Source organism: Spea bombifrons, chromosome 9 (genome assembly GCF_027358695.1).
Source record: "Spea bombifrons isolate aSpeBom1 chromosome 9, aSpeBom1.2.pri, whole genome shotgun sequence".
NCBI lineage: Eukaryota > Metazoa > Chordata > Amphibia > Anura > Pelobatidae > Spea > Spea bombifrons.
In genome coordinates this window covers 41,246,553-41,268,738 of record NC_071095.1, presented here as the reverse complement: position 1 = coordinate 41,268,738, position 22,186 = coordinate 41,246,553, and the positions used below count along the sequence as shown (strand labels likewise).

The 22,186-nt window shown below is 41.4% G+C and overlaps 2 protein-coding genes across 2 annotated transcripts; one reads left to right on the top strand and one right to left on the bottom strand.

The window, feature by feature from the left end:
• Nucleotides 1–6,014: 6,014 nt before the first annotated feature.
• On the bottom strand, nt 6,015–13,906 carry CGRRF1 (cell growth regulator with ring finger domain 1). Its single transcript, XM_053474745.1, has 6 exons — nt 13,562–13,906; nt 12,434–12,573; nt 11,034–11,211; nt 9,863–10,010; nt 7,209–7,316; nt 6,015–6,464 (listed from the first exon to the last, which is right to left on the bottom strand). Exons 1-6 carry the CDS (start codon nt 13,780–13,782, stop codon nt 6,141–6,143), a joined length of 1,119 nt encoding a protein of 372 aa, XP_053330720.1. The 5' UTR covers nt 13,783–13,906; the 3' UTR covers nt 6,015–6,140.
• Nucleotides 13,907–14,319: 413 nt separating this feature from the next.
• GMFB (glia maturation factor beta) lies at nt 14,320–21,242 on the top strand. The gene is made up of 7 exons (XM_053474746.1): nt 14,320–14,476; nt 16,767–16,863; nt 18,459–18,508; nt 19,275–19,324; nt 20,162–20,244; nt 20,701–20,774; nt 20,969–21,242. Exons 1-7 carry the CDS (start codon nt 14,474–14,476, stop codon nt 21,038–21,040), a joined length of 429 nt encoding a protein of 142 aa, XP_053330721.1. The 5' UTR covers nt 14,320–14,473; the 3' UTR covers nt 21,041–21,242.
• Nucleotides 21,243–22,186: the final 944 nt, after the last annotated feature.

Genomic DNA, 22,186 nt, shown 5'->3' with positions numbered 1-22,186 from the left:
ATCTTCAAGCCCAGCATTGTTGGCAACCAGCATTATAAGATGGTTACATGTTTTATTCTATTTACTATTGTGTAGAATTAAAATATAAACTGAAAATAGCTATCTATTATTAATAATAATTAAGATTTCATTTAAAAGGGCGGTCTAGGTGAGCCAACTGGTTCTTTCCTGTCGTTGCTATCTCATTCTTCCCGAGTACCCCTTTTTGTTATCCAAGTCCCTCTGTGCCCTTCCCCTGATGCCCTTCTTTCCTTGACGTTCGGAGTGTTGGGTTAGTATGTGTATCACGGTGTTCTACAGCCCTAAAGGTCACAATAAGGCATACCTATCACGATTTCAGGTGTCCAAATTGTGACACCTGTTTTGGGATGTGTGGCTACCAACCCACCTTATCCAAAGAGCAACCTCACAGCCGTCAATTGCAGAGCGTTACAAGGTGGCCATGTGGGAGCTGCTATAGAGGTCTCTACTGTTCCTCCATTTATTATCTGGTCCAGGTAGGGGAGACCATAGGATCTGTCCTACTGGCTCATCATCTCCATTGTTGGCAAAACTGACACTGTGCCCAGCAGTCGTGATTGTCCCCTGAAAACTGGGGCATTTGGCAACCAATCAGTATCTAAATAACTTACAAAGTTACACAAATAGCTATAAATACAGAGTGACATGTATATTTGGGGTAATGTCTCAGCCCTTTGTTTAAACACCATCCCGAAGAAACATTATGTATCACTGGTTGGGCATTTAAAGACATGTAATGTAAGCACATACATCCCAAGTCTCCTGTTTAGCGTGGGAAAGGTCACAATCTTCAGGGACTGTCCCACTTTTGCCCGTTGAGCTGTAGAATCCATTAAACTCTGTACGTTTGTAGCACAGACCTCCACCCCTTTAAAGGTGGCCACCTCACGACCTGTTGAAGACGAGTTTTGGGCTATGACATCATATACCAGCATTCTACTTCATCAGGAATGTTGATTGTCCAGCTTACAGCCCTGCTGTATCCACATCCCCCGACAAAGATATCTGATTATAAAGCATGGTATAATTTGTGGGGAATGCCGCTAAGCTGGTGAGTCCAAGACAACCTTAAACACAGCATTTCCTATATTAAACACATTCATGACATAATGCTGCATTCTATTTGCCTCAGCAGTCAGCAACCGCATATTGCTTGCAAAGACTCCACCTAGTGGTCAATGTGAAAACTACATGACTGGCAAACCACTGCATGGGCAAACTTCTATGATTCTCTACAGGGCAGCAAAGAGTTGTGGGGTTTGTAGGACAGGAGTTGTGGGGTTTATGGTTCTTCAAACCTGGAGAAGAACTTGACCTAACATCTAAGAAACATTCCTCTATGATGAAAATGCAAAAAGACATTATGAATAATCTAAAAATGCATAGAAATATCCTCAAAATAACAAGCAACTTGAAGAAGTAAAAGGCATTTTGGACACATTTCATCCAAAAAACTTACCATGTTTGCTTTATTGAATCTATTATTGGATGCAGCTGTACTAATTATAAACTATTTTCTATAGACACTTATCTGACCTATCACATATACATACTTTATATAATAATCTGATGTGACAGCCCTGTTGGTTGGTACGTGACAGCCGTGGTTGCACCAGGAACCAGCTGCTCTCTTAAGGGAGTTAATGTATTTTGTGACCCACAAAAAATGTAAAAGGGTTAAAATGGATCTATTATTTTCCATGTAAACTACAATTTAGGGCTGGAACAGGGGAAGGCTGGTACCTTCTGGCCCGGGGGCAAGTAAAGCCAAGTAGCACACTGACACACATATTTACACACACTCCCACATACACATGCTGACACATGAATACTTACACATACTCACACAGTTACACACACTTATGCTACTACACACTCCCTCTAACATACACTTACACATACACATTCATGCTAACACACACTTACACATGCAGTCTTACTCTAACATACATACTCCCTCCCCTCACCCCCTTACTTCGCCCTGCAGCTTTCTTTCTGTGCGACTGGCCTTGCCTTAACTCTGGGATCACTTAACACCCCATTATGCGACCCCTGCTGTGTTCCCACCCCTGTGAGTGTCCCGATCTGCATCGGTCCTACCCTTTGTGAACAGTTTTGGACTGGCCTGGAACTGCCCCACCTGTGAGTACCTGTGAGAGCATGGTGCATGGATCCGCTGGGGCACTCGGCACTGTGATGAGTGTGTGGGGGGCACACTTTTTTTCACTTTGCATGGGTTGATAAGCAGGTTGTATTCACCTTGGAGCCCCTCATGATGCACCTTTTTTTATACCCACTCTTAAATTGCCCCAGCCATTGGCTGGTGGTGAAGGGTGAGCTTTTTTATCTTACCAGCCATTGGCTGGGGCCTGTGATACCTTCACTGGCACTTATTTTGGCTCCGACACTTTTCAGATTTTTCGGATTCAGAGCACGATTGATTTCAAGTTTCGGATGAATTAAGCACCATTGGGTCGCCTGAAGCCACAGTGAAGCTGAGCCCCCGAAGACTCAGTTCAGTACTGGTGGGGGGAGCGGTGTGCGCCTTCTGGCCCCCACGTTCCCTTTCTCGTACGGGAGGATGAGAAGACCTCAGTGGATCTCCTTTCGGGGAGATCCTAGAAGATCTGGCCCACCCATGGCTTCTGCCTGGGTGGGAAGGAAGGGGCTGCATATCCTTTCGGGGAGTGCATGCCCCAGAAGACGAAGATTGGGGACTCGGCTCCACTTACCTGTCAAGCAGAATTTAAAACTGAAATCAGAAGACCTGTTATTGTGACGAGTTATCTTTTATTTGCGATTGTGACACGGCGTCCTTCGCTTCATCACACAGCCGTAACAAACATTCATCCAAATTAGCCTGCGGCGATTTCCTACCGAATACCACGGCTGTTCAGCTGTCAGATTCTCTTCCGATTATGGGAATGTTACGGCCATCCTTAATCGCCCTGCCAATTAAATAAGGGGGGACACAAAATTATACAATTACAGAAATATTATAATTTGGCATATGCTGTTTTTTATACTGTCATGCAGTCATAATGCGGCTGTCCAGCAGAGTGAAATGGTGCAATAAATACATTTTTTTCTATGTGTATTGCATGAATTTTCTGTATACATTTCTGTAAAAGGACGGTAGGTTACATATATTTTCTTACGACCGTAAAATAAGTTATATTCCCCCTAATGGATCAGGCAGCCCTTTTTTACATTTCTTTTTTTCCCCCACTTGCCGTGATAGACTGTTCCATAGGTGTCAACTCTACAGCCAAAAAAGGTATAATTGGGCTTGTAGTGAAGCTCAGCTTGTCTCTCGTTTGCTCGTGCACACAAACACACAAACACACACACTAACCCTCTTGCTTCCTTGAAACTATCTACATTGTTTGCAAGCTGGCCACCACTGCCTTCGGGGTCCTGTTGGGTGTGCACCTGGGTGCCGAACGTTACCTGCCTCAGCATCCACCTTTAACCATGCAGGAAGGTCTGGCCGGGCCTGATACACCAGCGCCAGCCACTCCTCGCAGGCAAGGACCTGGCGTCTTGGCTTTGTATTTGAGGACACTTTTAATTAGACTTCTCATGCGCTCGAATGGCCATCAGTCTGAAAGCACCTCTCTTGATGATTCTTCCATGAATAATGGTTCCACTTATCATGTAGAAGATGGCATCAGCGGAGCTTAAAACATATAGTGAGAACATTTCTGATCGTACTTACTTTTTGGTAACACATCTTTCATCTCATCAAGCAACTGATATCTGCCCCTATCCCTCACTCCACCGAAGTGGCGCTCCACGACATGTTCCCTACTGACAAACTACCTGCATATACCCTGGTTGCAGATTATCATTTGTTTATTTCCGCGTACCAAACAAGACGAGTTTTCATTCATTATACAACTTCCATTGTTCCGGTTCTTGACGTATATTCAGCTGTTTGTGTTCAGATATAACTTTGGGCTTAAAATTGTACATTTTGCGCTTTTGTCACTTGTTGACACAAAGTACATCTTTTCCTGTGAAAACTCCATAAAAGTCAAGTGTCAATAATATAGAAGATGAGCTTGGAACAGGCTGGTATGGCACAGACTATGGGGATTTTTAATTCCAGCGCTGCAGGCTTCTCCTAGAAGGTACAGGTGGAGCTGAGTCTGTGAAACGCGTCGCGCTGAAACTCCCCAAAACTCCCGGATTAAACAATACGCTCGTATATCATTCACACAGCTGCCGCACCGCTAAGACCTTTAACAGCCATTTAATACAGACACAGAACACACGCTTCCTTAGCGTAAACTTGTTGCCAGTGATGTATATTGAATTTCGTTACGCACAGTCAGTGAAGAGTCCTGGCTGTCGGCAAACAGCCTGATCTCCCGTGTGGCGGAAGGGAGATGTCGCTGCGACGTACATGTACATCCTAATGGGCTTCTTGCCACAAGTTTTTATAGTACAGATATGAGTTTTTTTTATTTTACTGTTAAAGGGGCTTTATATAGAGGCTACAAATGCAAATATGCAGCTGTTTAGCTGGCATGTTAGAACATTTGCCAAAGAATATGCTGACATGGTATGGATTCCTCCTGAAATAAAGGCCTCTCTATTCATCAGCGTGGCTCACAAAGACATTTGGAAAGCAGATGATCAGGTCACCTAATATTTCATTTTTCCATTTTTGTTAGAGAGAGAAAGTGAAGCTCCAGTGAATACTCTGTCCTTCTGTTTCTGCTGCAATATGCTATTCGCCGTATATCTACAATATATTACGCACATTTGGGTTGTATGGAGAGGTTCTGTACAAAGCAAGCAGTGTGTGCAGGGAGGGACAGCAAAATCCTCAGTGGCTATTATTGCCTTAATGCAGCTGCACGGTCTCTAAATTTTTTAGGTGGTCTCCTTTGCAAATGCATTTTGGGGACTCTGCAGAATCCACCCAATGCATTGAGCTCTTCGTCTATCAGCTATTTGGCTTGTTGAACACATCTCCTGCCACGTGATATACTTACTGCCAGCGAGCTCCATCAGTTCCCCATGTGCAATGGGAGAACTTTCCTGCCTTTAATCGGCTGCTTCTGAACAGCAATTCAATAAAGGGTTTGGACGTTCATCAGTATTAGGAACCGTGTTTAAAATGCTGTGCTAAATTCAGCAGAGTAGATGGGACAGCGCCTTTAATATTACTGTTTAAAAATATATTTTTTTACTTACAAATTATTAATTTAACATATTTTTGGACGGTCTGTTTGCTGTAGATCCAGTGTTTACTTGTTTATATTCATTAAGCAACCACTTATTTTCAGTGTGTCTTTGCATCCTATAGTCTTGCACAATGGTCCCAAGCACATGCGCAGATCCCCAGTATCCCCGACTGCCAGTTAACCCATGACATCAGGAGGCTCATGTGACCATGGAACCTTGTCATCATGGATAACCCCACCGATCCCTAAAAGTAATAAAGAAATGAACATGGCTGTCCCTTTAATAAAATTCAAAACTCGGACTATAAATTATTCCGCAAATGTAAACATGACATACATCTATATGATTCCTAAAGATTCTGTTACCTAAACAAATATATACAGCGCTTACAACCTGCCTTTTTTTTATAATTAAGATTATGGTTATTGTAGAGACAAATGCCCATGGTCTGATTTTGATCTTGTTTGAGGTTAAATCCAGCAATGCATACAAATTATATGTAATACCAGGTGACTTTCTTATAGAACACCCATTAGGGGTTATGTATTAAAAATGATTTTGGGTGAAAACTTCTCTAATCACCACGGCACGCAGTAGAAGCTTTTCACGCTTTTAGACATAACTCTGCCTTGTGTAGCACAGAATTCGCTGGTACTATTCAAATAAATAAAATAATATTTAACACTCTCAGCTCCCTATGATACATGTACCCAACGTACACACATTGTGTGTACATTGCAATAAGATCAGACTGCAGTAACCCGATTCTTTAAATCTTTCTCAAGAATGAATTTTTTTAAGAACATTAGTTTTTCTTAATTTTCATTTTTCTAATACAATATAGATCCTGTGTGTTATATACATATAAATAATCCCTACTTTTACCCAACTAATAGTCCAGGTAGAATAAGTCTCTGAGAAGGTCAGTCTTGAGGAACACGATGGGTTCCTTCATTTGTGGCCGGTGTCTTGTTGTGTAAAGGGAACGATTCTTGTACAAACTGTCGGCAGATGGGGCAGTGCTGGAAGTGCTTCAGACATCGGTCACACAAACACGCGTGTCTACACGGCAGCAGCACCCAGTTCACGGTGTCGTTCTGACACACAACGCAATCTTTTCCCGTGTCGTCTTGCAGTTCATCCTCAGAGAGTCCGAGTCTCTCGAGCAAATCCCTGTCAGAGTTCTCGGGGCCGACGGCGTCACTTGTAGACCTTGTGGATTTGTCGTTAGAGGACATGAAAAGTTGCTGAAAAAAAAAAAAAAAAGGTTTTCGAAGTTCCAAGGCCATTGTGCAAATAACTTTTGTTTTCTTTGAAAGAAACCAAAGTTGAGTACAGTGGCACTTTAATGTTCTACGCTCTCAGTAAACATGGCCTATCTTTCATCTTCTCTCGACGTTTCAGTAAATAAACGACGTGTCCCTATCATTTTTTAATGTAGTTTTCCCCTTTTTTCCTGTTATTACAGTAGTACAGCTTTATATTTAACATTTATAGAATCAGACTTAGGCGGTGCTACAACATGCACACTACAGTGCAGAGCAGGTAGGGGGCGCCACCACAAGCTTCCTTCTATGCTTGCAAGCAAGTATATGCAACAGCGGAGGTCTGGCACCTTCTGGCCTGGGGGGTATGTAAAGGCAAGTGCCCCCCACCCCTGTCACATTACAAGACCCTGCTGATACCTGCCTCTGTGAACTCTTTTTGCTGCTTTAAGTGAAAATTCCTTTCTTTAATTGTGTTTTGATGACCTCTTCTTTGCACATTCCTATTAATGAACAGGTCAGAGAGTGGCTGGTATTGCTTCTTTTCCAATATAAAGAAATGTAACATTCTAGCTCCATTCCTCTTCACCATCTCTGCACCTTTTCAAGCTCCATCATGCCCTCCTTAAGAAGAGCTGCGCAGAACACTGTACTGAGCACCATAGATCTGCCGCTGTCACACCGCGTCCCGGTCCGTACATACGGGGGGTGGGGGGGATAATTTACCTTAAGATCATAAAATTGCCCTTGTGCCGTTAGGAGATACTGGTACATTATCCTGCAAGGAAGCCTATAACTCCTGTCGGGGATATGGATCACCGTCAGCATGGATACCTGAAACGACACAAATACATTCATTACATTTGTGAGTTGGCACGGCAGCTAATCATCATTATTACAACCCTAAAAATATAATCGCATCCAAAAAAGGGATAATTCACAGTAGCAAAAAAAAAAAATCATTGCTTTGGTTAAATCTGGAGGTATTGATGCGTGCCTCGAGATTCCCTCTAATTCAACAAATGTGTCGACGCACCAAATTTCGCAATTTAATTGAAACTCCAAAATCAGCACTTTGGAAAATCCGGAACAATCACAGAGCAATAAAACAGAGAATTCAGTCCAGTCCGCGCGTAAAGACGTTCTAGAAACTTTTGGCCATATATGCGTCAAACTCTACTATAAATTACCGCGTCACCACTAGGGGTTTTAACACCAGATATTATTACTATTATTACTGTTTCTCAGCTGCTGTGTCCACTTTTGTGTTTTGCGTCAGAGAGGCAAACAATTCACTTGTCTCTTTCGGAGTTTCAGGCACGTATTATACTCAGAAGTCTGCACAAGTTCACTGGGAGTTCTTGCCTGGGTCCTTGCCATTACATACCTTCCTAGTGTCCCTATTTAAGAGGGATAGTCCCTCTTTGGGACCCAGTTCCCCCTGTCCCTCCTTTCTTCCCTGATGTGCTTGTTTTCTAGGCGCTCAGAATGGGTATGAGGGTATCACAGGGTTCTACAGCCCTAAAAGTTGGAAATTGGGTTAAATTAAGTTGCGTAAATTAAATACATACATCTAAAAGTCTCACCCAGTTACACAATTAATCTAGAGGCCACCTAAAAAGTCACACTAAAGCTCCACCTCCTAGCCACACCCCTAACCACACCCCAAATTGGCCATTTGAAAAGCTGGTAGATATGCCATTGCCACCAGGACCATGCTTTATATAGGGAAAACTAGGGTGGTCACCCCCGGCCCCCACGCGCCCACCTGTTCTGTATGCATAAACGCTGCATTGCTGTAAATGATCTTGATGTGTGGTTTCCAGGAAGTCGCCACGAGAACCTTGAGTCCCCTTGAGCCCTGCATTCCCACTGGGGAGCCTACGACCCTTACTTACAAAAACACAGAACGCAGCGGTAATTGGGGGTATCAATAAAATAACAGGGTTATTTATTCTTTAACATGAATGTCCATTTAATGAGTTCTAAACACTAATGATTATTTCTTCGAGGTGCAAATCTGTACCATTCATTCGCAATTCTGTGTAACATAGGTCAGTGAATGAATGAAAGGGTCTAGATGCCTATAAATTTTACAGAAAATGTATATAAGTGAAAAATATTAATACTTATGGATATACTGACCAATAACGCAGCGGCAACCCCCCAAGTTTTTGGTTTTGCCTTTAAATCTTACTCAGAAGTGGAACTTTGTCAGGAAACGAAGCTACCCAGTGAAGCGGGGATATTACTGGCTGCGTTACGGGGATTCGGTTACTGGAAAGTATTGCGTTTGACTCTTTAACGGGAAACAACGCAACACAAAGATCAGCAAAAACAAAGGAAGCTGGAAAGCCCCGATCACTTCGCTTTTAATCACACTTGGCATTCCAGGTAATTTGTTGTGGCCGATAAAAGTTAAAATAATCAGAATTTATACATAAAAAAAAATTAGCCATCTGTGTCATCTGTGATTCGTTTTGCTGATCGCTAGGATAACACTTGTTAGCCCTGGGTGGCATTTAACCTTTTCAGGTACAAAACTTTTTCTGAACGGTGTCAGATCATCCTTAAAATAAAAAAATACCTGCAGCTCTTCAATTCTTTCCGTACACAGAGATTTTTAATAATGTCTATTGCAAATTAACATAATAAAAAGATAAAGAAGTGTTATAATAAAATAAATAGATGCTTAAAACGACATGAAAAAACCACACACCTTCAAAAAAGTATTTCCATCCGTAAATATAATATAAATCAGAGGCGAGACATTACACAATATTTATCATAGTGAAATAAAAAGCAAGCATTGTGGAAAAGCTGCTTATTTGCCCAGTAGTAGGGATATTGGCCTTTTTGAAAGACTTGTGGGCAACTTGAGAAAGGAGCGATAAAGATCAAAGAGTTACGGCGCGCTCACAAGCAACAGTATATCAGTCTGAGTATATTCACCGATCTGCCATAACATGATGAGCACTGACAGGTGACGTGAATAACACCGATAATCTTGTTATCATGGCGTCTGTCAGTGGGGGGGGGGGTATATTAGGCAGCAAACGAAAGTTGATGTTAGAAGCAGGAAAAATGGTAAAGTATCTGAGCGACTCTGACAAGGGCCAAGTTGTGATGGCGAGATGACTGGGTCAGAGCATCTCCCAAACTGCAGCTCTTGTGAGGTTCCCGGTCTGCAGCGGTCGCTAATTATCAAAACTAGACCAAGGAAGGAAAAGCGGTGAACCGGTGACAGGGTGATAGTGGTGGGGGGGGGGCAAAGGCTGATCCGTGTGGTCAAAGGGTTACTTTTGAATGGTAGAGTGTGTATATATATATATATATATATATATATATATATAAGGGTAGTGGGAAAATGAATGACTTACTATGTCATACAGCTCTCGGTCATCCTTATCTGATAAAGTCAGAACGGCTACAAGGGGATAGCGAGTCCGAGGCACTGGACCAAAGTCTTCTATTCTGTGGTCCTCGGGCAAGTGAATCAATATTTCATCTTTGCTGTCTTTTTGGACGCTTTATGCATATTTAGGGAAAATACATTGTATAAAAGTATGTACAGATTGCAAGACATTGGAAACATTGTATTTGCAGTATGTTTACTAAATAAAAGTAGCTATTTTCAGGCATCAGAACAATTACCTATAAACAATTTACAACGCAGGACGCGGGCCTACTGTTTATGAGACGCTGCACTATAGAAGCAACTGAAGTTCACAAAAACCAAACGGTAACCGATAGCAACACACGCATCGCATGCAATGATATTCATAGCGGAAAGACCAGTAACTCCATCCTCTTGTACAGATCATGATAAGACAATCAAACCAAACGCTCTGTGGTTAATGGAAATTTGTCAAATATTTTTCTGTAACTTTTCCCTTTTATTTATCTCTAAAAATGTATAGTTTAACGGAGCCAATGAAGCTGTCAGCTCCGCAGCTCTCCTCCCATCCATCTGTTCGATTAGATGTGTTTTAACTAAAAGCAAGTACATAAACGTTGGTGGCCCCCCACACGCAATGGCCCCTTTGCTGCCCCCCAGATATATTCTGTTTAGATGATGTATTCGGCCGAATACATTTCCTTATACATGATATACTTACCTTCACTGTGAGCCGGGGGTATCATGGACCTGCGCGGGGGGGTTTCCTATTATTGACTGGCTGCTCCAAGCCGCAGAGCAGATGGGCAGCTGCAGGGTTGCAGCTTCTATTTCAGGAAAGTGATTAATTTATTGTTTTTGAAGAATATATATTAAAGTACTCAGGGTTAGGGTTACTCACGGTACTTTAATATGCTTTCTTCTTTAGTGTGGCCGTTAGGGACATTAAGCCATTAATAATAAGTCATGGGAATAATCACACAGCGTCATGGTCTTGATCAAAAAAGGGCTGCTGAAAAAAAAACATTTTAAAACCATTCATTTTCTTAATTCTGCATGATTATAAAGCCACGATAGGCGCAAGGAAAGCGCAAGGCTTAAGACGGAGCTCTGATCCCATGGAATAGTGAATTAAATATGTAGATGAAGGATACTCATGGTGGGCTTTATGAAGGTATTCATTGCACAAAGCTTCTTCCAAAGCTCCTGGGGTCTTGACTGGAAAGTGGTAGACATGTTTCTGCAAAGCCTCCTGTACTCTTTGTACGCTGCACCCCCAGTACACGGTCAGAACACAATTCTCCAGACAATTCGGCCGAACTGTGACGCCACCTGTGGATAGAGAAGTTACACTTTGCACAAAATACAGAGACTGCAATTGAGATGCCCTATGTGTCTGACATCTCAGTCTTCTATGGGGTTTGTGTATGGTGTGTATGGTGTGTGTGTGTAGTGTGTGTGATGTGTGTGGGAAACAACCAGACATAAGAAGTCAACTGTGATGACAATCCTTAGCCAGTTGGACACGTTATCGAGGTGCTAAAAGAAATAACGGCACTTTTCCAACCTCCATAAAGCACACACGGGCATTATACAAGAAACAAGAACGAGACAGAGCTCCAGGAACAGAGACCGTCTAATGCGTTTGGTGCCTTTATCACAGATGGTCTATGGATGGTCTTCTGGAGGTTGGGAGAGTGCTGTTCCTGAATATCTCTGTGGTGTGAAACAAACCAATTAAATGTTGGGCATATCAGGCATCCTTAATACATTTGATTTTGTTTCTCCTTTCTCTTGGCTTTGATTTCCATTATTCCAGTTTTTCAATTGGCAGTCGGATAACCCGTAACGCACTTGAGAAGACTGCCTATTGCCTTAGCTGACGGAAACCACAAGGACTATCTTGTTGGAGGTAAGTGTGACCACAGAGAGCTGAACTGAGCAAGGAAAGCATAACATCACCCGTGGACCCTACTTCAAGCTCACGGAGTTCACAGGTATGCCCGTGGCTTCTGTATATGACATCATATGCCAGGACTTTACATAATTCACTGCACCCAGTAACAAGTGGTGACTTGGTTCTCCTGGAGGCGCAGACCTTATAGTCCACTAATAAGTGCCCCTTCCTTCCAATGCCTGGGGTTAGAGATGCATTTAATAAATTAAATACTAAAGAAAGCGGATTGAGATTGAATCTGGCTCTGATTACTCACTGAAGGCTTTGGTGTTTTAGCAGCTGAAACAACGCCAGCTCCTATTTAATGCTATTAAGGAAATAAAGGTTATTTCCAGTAAGGGCAGTAAAGATGTGGAATTCACTGCCTACAGAGGTTGAGCTATCAAATCCGACTGAAGTATTTAAAATGGGTTGAAAGTTTTTGGTTTGAGCAAAGTCAATTATAAATGTTAATAAAGACATGATTAATTGTAGCTTGTTGATCCAGTGTAAATTCGACTTACATTTTGGGTCAGAAAAGAATGTTTTTGTTAAATAATTTTGAAAAAAAAATATTTAAAAATAGACTGTAAGGTATTTAACCTTTATGTTACTCACATGTTAGTGAAGCTGCTTCTGGATTAATGATATCCAAGCCAAAGGGATTCTTCACTTGCTTCATCTGTTTCTTGCAAACGTAGGATACGGAATCGGCTTCTTCTGAGTTTCTCAGAATAACTGGAACGTCCACACCAAACCTGCAATATGTATAAAATATAAGAATTACACAAAGCTTTGAGATATGGGACAGTGGCACGCAGGGGTACATTTACAGAGGATAAAAGATAGTACACGTGGTGAATACTTTAACAGTCTGACTGCCAAAGGAGATTAAGATCCAAGTACAATAATATTTTCTTTTAATGTTTATTTTTATTTTTATAAAAGGTTATAAGATGAAACACAAATATTACATAATTTAAAACTCAGAAATAGTCACGTTCCGCCATTTATTATTACGACGAACTGTGGAATGACTTTTAGCTTGGGCTTCTTTGAAAGAAGCTGAAAGGGGTATTAAGCGGTTTATTTTTCAGTGGTTTGGTTCTGCACATGCGACAAAACAGGGTAAAGGTTTAAAAAGATAGGGGTGTAACACTACAATTCCACCACGGATCACAACAACCCAAATGTGTCAACCATGACTTTCTATTGTGACACAAATGGCGTGCTATGACACTAACGGTATCTGGCGAGGGTTCACTCTAAGGAAAATAAAAGAGCTTTCCATTACCCTTATTATTATGTATTGTTTTATATAGCGCCGTCATATTCCGTAGCGCTGTACAATGGGGTGATTGACTTTATGTTGCTAATATTGCATACGCTTGCAGTGCTACAGGCAAACTGTCATTTAATTTCCCAAAGTATCAGAAGGACATGTGTGTAATACAGACATCTGCTCTTCATACTAACGGAGGAAACCAACCATCACGTCATCATCATCACATCATTACAGCTCACATACGGTAGGAACACACAACAAATAGATTGTAACAGTTCTATGAGACATTGTGGTGCTTCAGGAATAAAGTACACCGAGGGGGGCACTGACTTTGCCTTAACTGATTAAAGGGGGGTGATTGAGGTAGCTACTTGGTAGGTACATAAGGGAAGTAAACAGTCCTGTCAAACTAATCATGGGAGGGGGTGTTACCCCTGAGAATGAAGCAGCCTTTCACTTACCATCCCAGAACCAATCCAGAGGTCACTATAAAGCACACAAACACTACGGTGATGTAAAAGAGAGGAGAATACTCATACAACGTGGACAAGAAAATAGCAGGCATAGCACCGGCAGGCCTTTCAACCAAAAAGCGAAACCACAATATTTTGGTCCATTTCGTATTCCATACCAGGAATGTCAATACAGCCGTCTCCGCAGTTGGCCAGTAGCATAGAGACATAAACACTAGTCGCAATGTTACCGGTTATAAAAATAAGTCTGCACTGCGGAGCGCATTACATTACCGTAAAGAGCATTCTATTAAAGCCAACAGTCACTTATACGAGTGCATTTGGCTGCATCAAAGAAATTCATTTAACGGAGACAGGTAAGTAAAGCCGATTTGTGTATCTTGTGTTTAGAACTCTGACCCAAGTTGGTGACGACACTGGATCACTTAATCGCTCAACTACTGAGCCATCAGCTGTCATATTTAGTGATGGAAACTGCGCCTAAATGGTAAATTAATAACTACAATGACTAACCAGAACTCAACGCGCACCCTGAAAGCTTTATATATTAAAGCTGTTTCCAACAGCTAACAAAAATACTGTCGAAAAGAGAAAATGTGAAATATTTTACAGGCAATCCATATACTTTTATTGTAGACCCAGAAAGTGAGCTATTCTTGAGGGGGGGGTTAAAAAAAATATATACCGTAATTTTTTATTCCAGTTTCAAAGATGGCCGCCAGCTGCAGTGGGCGCTTCATGTCACTGCAGCCACGATCCACCCAGTAGCTGAAACTTTCTTATTGTGATTGGTTGGTGTCAAAATCACATGACTGTGGCTTCAGTCTGGGTGTTGGTGGACGAGGCTACAGCGACCAGCCCTAGGTTTCCAAGCACTGCAGAGCCGGCTGGAGAGCGGACATGGTGAGTGGGAGTGGATGGGTGAGTGAGGGTAGCTAAGGGAGGGTGTCCAGACTTGGCCCTTTGGGCAGGAGAATTGCCTAGAGCGAAGATGCAGCTGCAGCTTCCCTGCCTCCCATTCCCCTCCCTTGCTGGGAGACTCCCTGCACATGAAACATGCCCTGGAGGCTGGAAACTTCACGCAGGGCTTCCTGTGAGGGATGCACACATGTGTATGGACTGATCTGCTATAAAAACAGCCCATTTAGTCTAAAAGGCCCAAATAAAATGTCATATTATATATAGCATGCAGGGTGCGTGTGATAGAATTAAGATTGTAAGCCTCTGAGCCGAGTCCTCTGTACCTAATGAATCGGCCCGTCCTACTCTGTCAGTTCTAGTCTCGTCAGACCCAGTGAATGTGCAGACTGTAAGAAGCGCTGCGTAAATTGCTTGCACCGTATAAATATATAAATAAAAGAAAATAATTATTTAGTAATTGAATTTTTTAAATAAATGACGAGCTGTATTTCTGCAGTAAGGAGGACGCTTTATCTCCCGCTAAGAAAGTGAATACTTCTGTAAAGTCTAAATTAATAGTTTTTTTTTTTTTTTTGATGTCCCGTGATATTCAGGACAACTGAAGGAGTTACGTTATTTTCGAGAGGCATATATGTGAATGGCGGTGTTATCCGCTAGATTGTAAGCCTCTGAGCCGAGCCTCGTTACCTATTGTATCGGTTTGTCTGTCGGCTCTAGTCTCGTCGCGCCTCTTGAATATATGTAGTGAGAGAAGCGCTGTGTACATTGTTGGCGCTATATAAATAAATAATAGTAGTAATGTGGCAAATCTGCTATTTGGGCTTGGAATAGGTATATTTTCTTAATATTCCAGGCATTTTATCATTTTATCTTTTCTATAGATAAAGCCGCATTTTAGACTTTTTTTTTTTTTTCTTTAACCAAAAAGACCCTCAGCATTCCTTTCGAAGTGAATCCCATCATACGTTGCTATAGAGTAACAATAAACAGTTTGAGAAATAAAAACAAGAACTGCTTTTTTCTCTCTTTTTTTTCTGCTGTTTGTTTTTAACATCCAGTTTGTTCATTTAACCCCTTAAGGACAATGGGCGGTCCCAAAACCCATTGAAAACAATGCATTTTGAGCCCGTACATGTACGGGCTTTGTCATTAAGGGGTTAATAATTTGAAATAAACAAAAAATGTACATTATCTTTTGTCTCCGATTAATCGAAAAAAATTATTGGCCAACCAATCGGTTATGAAAATAATCGTTACTTGCAGCCCTAATAGCATCACCCGTTTTTAAGAAAAAGGATGCTCATATAGCGGAGCCCTAGAAGAGGGCTTCACCGCAGGACCCCCACAGCCATAATTAATTGGTTTGCTTCTGTGAGTTTATGGATTCTACACCGAAATAATAAATTATTCACTAACCATCAATGCATAATTGGAGGCACAGTGAGGTTAATGTATACATACTGGTAATAGAAACATAGATGGACAGATAAGAACCGATCGGGCCCCATCTACTCTGGAGGTCGCCATTGTTGTCAGTCATGTGATATTTTGGGTGACTTCGCACTGAACTGATGATACTTTATGGCAATGCTAATGAAGTCCATCCTGCCAAAGACTTTCACTAGTCACAGACTGTGTGATTAAGACCGAACAATTCTAATTTTTTAGGAGTCAGGGGTTTGTTTATTAGATTGGGCTCAGATAACAGAGCGAGAACTTTTTTTATATAATACTAGTGAAAGAAAATGGTTGGGAATTTTTTTATAAGCAAACAATTATGCACATTTTTTTTGGAAGGAAAGCAGAAAACTGCTGAAAAATGTCGTTTATTTTTTTTCTGCACCGCCCAGACTACTTGTATTTTATTTTACATAAAAACTTTATTGTGTGTGTGTGTGTATATATATCAGTCGGAGGCAGTATCGGGAAGGAATTAATTTAGGGCTGTTCATTTCACGCTTCCGTTCACAGATAAATTGCCGGGGGTTTCTAACATCATGCAGTTATAGACACAAAATAAATTAGAACTGGGCTCGAACGTCATTGTGTAGTGTATGAAGATATTAAAAAATAAGGTATTACCCAAGAGTAACGTGTACTTAAAGGGGCTGTTTTATTTTTTAAAAGCGCTGTAGGAATCATTTTATTATTTCTTTTATTATTTTATTTTATGTGTTATGCCCGGTGGCCATAGGGACGTTTAAATGTCACATTTTCCAGGACCATTGGCATTGTTTTGGTTTTATTTTTAACTGTTTTCCTGTTTTTACAGAGTGAGTCTCTGGTTGTATGCGATGTGGATGAAGAGCTTGTGGAGAAGCTAAAGAAGTTTCGTTTCCGGAAAGAAACCAACAATGCTGCTATTATTAGTAAGTCCATAGATGAGTTTTATGCTCTGTGTGGATCTTTTTGCAGATCCTAGATCTGATGGCTAAAAGATTATAAATATATATCTACACATACACACACACACACACACACACACACACACACACACACACACACACACACACTGCGGCATAGTGAGCTGGCCAAAGGAAGACAAGGAGGCCACCGTTGTGAAGAGCCAGAAACAATGTACGGAGGTTGCCAGTCCAACACCCAGACTGGTGGGCGATGTCTGGTAAGTGTCAAAGCCACCATTCTTGATGAAAATCCGAGCATCGGTAAGGTGGCACTCGGATGAGCTTCTGGGAGAATGTCTGAGCTGGCAACAGACATGGAATTAAGATCACTTAGAGGAAGTAGCATGACAAGCCAAGACCCTGCATGGAATGCACCATCGACAAATAGCGGAGGTGGCTGACATTGGAAAATCCTACTGATGATGGCACGAGGGCAGGCACTAAGCACCAGATCCATAGAGGCAGGGATCTGCCGCACCAGACAGGACCCAAGGTGCAGACAATGTAGAGAGGCTTCTGAGACAGTCCAACACATAATGGCGCCGTGTAAGATGGTGAGCGGCCCCGCCAAGAAGCTGTAATTGTGTACAGGAACATCTGCACAGAGTATGGGCTAAAACCTCCCAAGTCCAAATGGGAGATTCCACAAAAGGTTGTGAATAATAACAGGACCTCCAGATACAGACTACCAAGCAGATACTGAGCAATCAACCTGACATAGTGGTAGTAGACAAGGACCAGAAAACAGTGGTGGTGATGGATGTAGCGGTGCCAAGTGACGGCAACATCGGGAAAAAGTGTATGAGAAGCTGAAGAAGTACTGGTGCCTGAAAGAAGAACTAGAGAAGATGTGGAGAGTGATGGCCAAAGTAGTCCCAGTGGCCATAGGAGCACTCGGCGATGTGGCTCCAGGATTCCATGAACAACCTTGGAACACTCCATCCCTTACTACCTTACTATGGCACTATTGTGTATATTATGTAATACACCCTAAATCCCTCTGGATTGTAAATTCGTCTGAGCAGGGCCCTCCTCACCTGTTGTTTCTGTTAGTCAATTTGTTATGTTACATACTACTTGTTATGTCCTGTCTACCCATTGTACAGCGCTACGGAATTTGATGGGGCTATATAAAACAATAAATATTAATAACACTCTGTCCAGAAGAGTGCAGTGCCAGAACCGCTACGATACCGCGCAGGACCCTCAAACTATCAGGACCCTCAAACTATCAGGAGGTTGGAGGTTGACATAGACACATAAGGCCCATAAGAGTGAGAAGGCAATTGTTATATATATATATTTTATATACAGGCAGCCTTTGTATGAATGAAATTGACTAAATAATGCTAGTTTTGTCACATCCCATCACAGATCTGTTATTCTTAAATGTAACATAGTAACTTTAATTTTTAAGTAAATATCTCCAATGAAATCACACGTGTAGTTTAAATGTAGCCAGACTTTTTAAAAGTCTATAGCTTGGAGAAAAAAGGAAAACATTGTAGATAGGCAACTGATAAACATGTTTATTCTTTTGTTTGTTTGTTTTTTTTAAGTGAAAATTGATAAAGACCGGCGTCTGGTCGTGCTAGAGGAGGAACACGAGGTCAGTTTCACCAGAATTTATGATGTTTGATAATTTTGTTAAAAAATTATATTAATTCTGTGTACAAACATTTCCAGCTATCATCTCGTCAGAAATTTCTCTTCTGTGTCATTAGTGTCCTTTATTTATTCCGAAACAAGCGACTTTTCCAAACACGGCGGGTTTGCCGATTGAGAGCTTCCTATAAATAAAGCTGCATCAAAAAGTTGATCTCCGCTCACCTCTGTCTCCGTCGGGCGCATCGGGTGGCTTTATCAAGAGCTTCTGAAATCTGTTTGTTTAACTGTGTTACGTGGTCTTTAACCATCTAAAACCTGTGTAAGCCCAAAACAAGTCCCTTGGTAATTATGATGTCATGGACATGCTATAGTGACATGTTATAAAGAGCTAGGAGTCGTACAGTTGTCATATGTTTGGACGCTCCAGTCTTATTTTCATCATCATCAAGAAAAAACCCCTTCACCAAAGACTATAATCTCCGTGTACGCCTGGCCCCAGTCTACTGCTTACCCGTACGAGCTCATAGCGTTACATTAAATGTGCAGCGCGTGTGCTTTCGCTGCTAGATTGCACAATTTGGATCTTGTGATACAGCGGCGGCCGAGTGAATATTTCTGTGCGGTTAATTGTTACCAGCTGAGTCTGGAAGAAAATCTGCCTATAATTAAAGTTTCCCAACATGAAAGAGTCCCCGAGTTCTTCTTGCTAAGCGATGGTGCATCGTGGGCCCGGCCCTATTAATTACTGCTCTTCCATGTGTCAACAGGGCATTTCTCCAGATGAACTCAAAGATGAGCTCCCAGAAAGACAACCGAGATATCCTTTACTTTTACTGAGAAACCGCACTTTCCCATAAAATTATAAATCTGGATTTCAAGAGCTTCTGAGAATTTGCTGATTTTGTTTTTTTTTTCTTCTAAACCCTTACACGCGATTTGTAAGCAAATTCCTTTGCAGCCTTATTATTATTCACCCTGTCCCAAAGAGTTAATACAGAGAGCGCCAATGTTTATATCTATATGTTAGTAAAGATATGTGGGTGGTAAACGGCATCGCACAGGATTACTGCTATTTATGAGTATTACAGATTATTATATCGGGAACGAACTGAAAGATAGAGATGAGCTACACACTTATTTATTATTATCTTTTATTTATATAGCGCCAACAATTTACGCAGCGCTTAGCATACTAGAGGGAGCAGGCAACACACAAGACAATTTATAGAGAAGCCGGATATTATGTTACAGGCGCAGCAGAACTGGTATAAAGGAGGCCTGCGTCAGTCGAGTAGATCTGTTTCTATGTAATATGTAATTTAAACATGCATTAAGACCCATTTAGCACACGTGGGTCTATCCTGAATATAGATTTTAGACCAGGAACTGGTTAACGTCCGAGTCTCTACATCAGGAAAAACAGGCAGACTAGATAAATAGAAAATGTTCCTATGAGTGTGTGTGTTTGTGTGTCGTGTATGTACATTATATTATGAGCCTTGAGAAAGGCTCATTGAGAGCTGAAACGTTGGACCTGCTGAGTGCATCAACGTTACCTGCATTGTGTGTGTGTGTGTGTATATATGTATGTAAATGTTTATATATATGTATATATGTTAAAGCTAATCTGCCGTTTTCCTTAATATGTGCTAACGTTTATAGTGTACAGTTACAAGTACCTGCATGAAGATGGTAGAGTCTCCTACCCGTTGTGTTTCATTTTCTCCAGTCCCGTGGGTAAGTGTGCTCAGCCCACAATCCTCTATATTCTATTTCTTTTTCTTTCCTGCGTGGGATTTGCATTACTTGTAAGATACAGACATGTGAGAAACCTGCCTCCCGGCATTTCCAGCAGCCGAACGGAGACCTCTGTATGAGCAGGATCGCCTGGAAGCTTTACCAAGACGCTTTTCACCAGTTGATGGCTACCAGTGTAAGCACGGCATTTAGTAGACAAGTAATGCTGTTCATACACACCATGTGTGTTGCCTGTACATACACTCAATCCCAGCAAACATTCTGAGCTCCCAGAAAAGTGGGACTGTCCCTCTGAGACAGGGACACTTGAGTGATATGGGAGACGGCTAGATACTCAGTGGTAAAATACTGCTAGTTAAATTAAACATAAATTAACAGTCAAATATATATTTTTTTCTTATTGTATCCTAAAGCTTTGTTCTTTTGCCAATGTAGGTTGTAAGCCGGAGCAGCAGATGATGTACGCAGGAAGCAAAAACAAGCTTGTTCAAACAGCCCAGCTCACAAAGGTGATCGTTCTCTAAGAAACTTTTAATAAAAATAAACTAATCTGGCATATTCTTTTGCTGACGGCTCTTTAATGTAAACTTCCCGTATGTTTCTGGTTTAAAGGGCCTTCTCCGCATGCTGGTTAAGTCACCTTCTCCCCGTGGCGAGTATTTTCGTCTTTTAACAAAGCTTTTGTTATTATTTTTTTTTGTAGGTATTTGAAATCAGGAACACTGAAGATCTTACCGAAGAATGGCTGACCGAGAAACTCGGCTTTTTCCATTAATTTGTATACCTGTCTTTTTTTTCTTTCTTTTTCTTTCTATATAAAAGAGCGTGGAGTGTTTTCATTGTACTTCTTCATTCTCTTCTAGACAAGATGCCCACCCAGTGAGTGTCTGTGTTTTAAAAGCTGCGTGGAAATCTATTTTCTACCTAAAACGTAATTGCTTACAATATCCATGCTGCCCCTCTGATTAACCTGTTCACTGCCAGATGCGCATGCATGCCCAATGGCTATCACAAATAAGAAAAATAAAAAATGTTAGAAATATGCACATAAACCAAACCACACTGGAGTGACACTAGCCGTAGCGTTCATGCGGATCTAGTGTATTTCGGGGTTCAGTCCCTGTAATACCTCGCTACGTTTTCATTAATGCTGCATCTACACAAGAAGGCTCCGAGAACTCGGACCTGATAATGTCGTTTTTATCCACCGTTGTCTGTATATTTCAGATTTTTCTGCAGTAGTGCTTGATGTAATATTTGATCTCTCGGTATATAAGCACGTCTGGATATGTTTTTTTTATGATACATTAATTGAACGTCGCATGTTTAAAAGCTCCATCCCTAAAGGCTAGGATGCCTGATTTTGAATGCAAGCTTTGCGTTAATTATCGTGACTAATGCATGCTTGTTTGGATATGAGTATATATATATTTTTTTTTGACTTGACCAGGAGAAATTAGTAATAGGAGTATGTGTTTTTTGTACCTGGTATGGGGTCTTAAATATGTAGTTTGCCATCTTTCGAGGCTGGATAAAAGTACTCTCTGAAATGTCTACTGAAAACCACACACCCGTTTGGCACTCCCTAAAGGGACAGTGCAATGTACCTGACACTCGAGTACTTTAATACACATCCTTCCAAAACAGAATAATGAAAGATAAAGTACTCACCTGACACCTGAGTTGCGGCCATGCTGGCATGATGTGACGTTTATTGGCACTGTTTGACAGCTTCGAGCAGCTCATCGGTGGCAGGAAAGTGATCCCATTGAAATCAATAGGAGGATTTTACACATGCCTTCTGGGGTCCGAACAGACCCCCCCCCCCAAACACAGGGGTGTACATCACATGCATGGAGATATATATGGCCAAAATCATCTCAAGCAAGGCATTTAGCTGGGGGGGGGGTTAATATTTGAG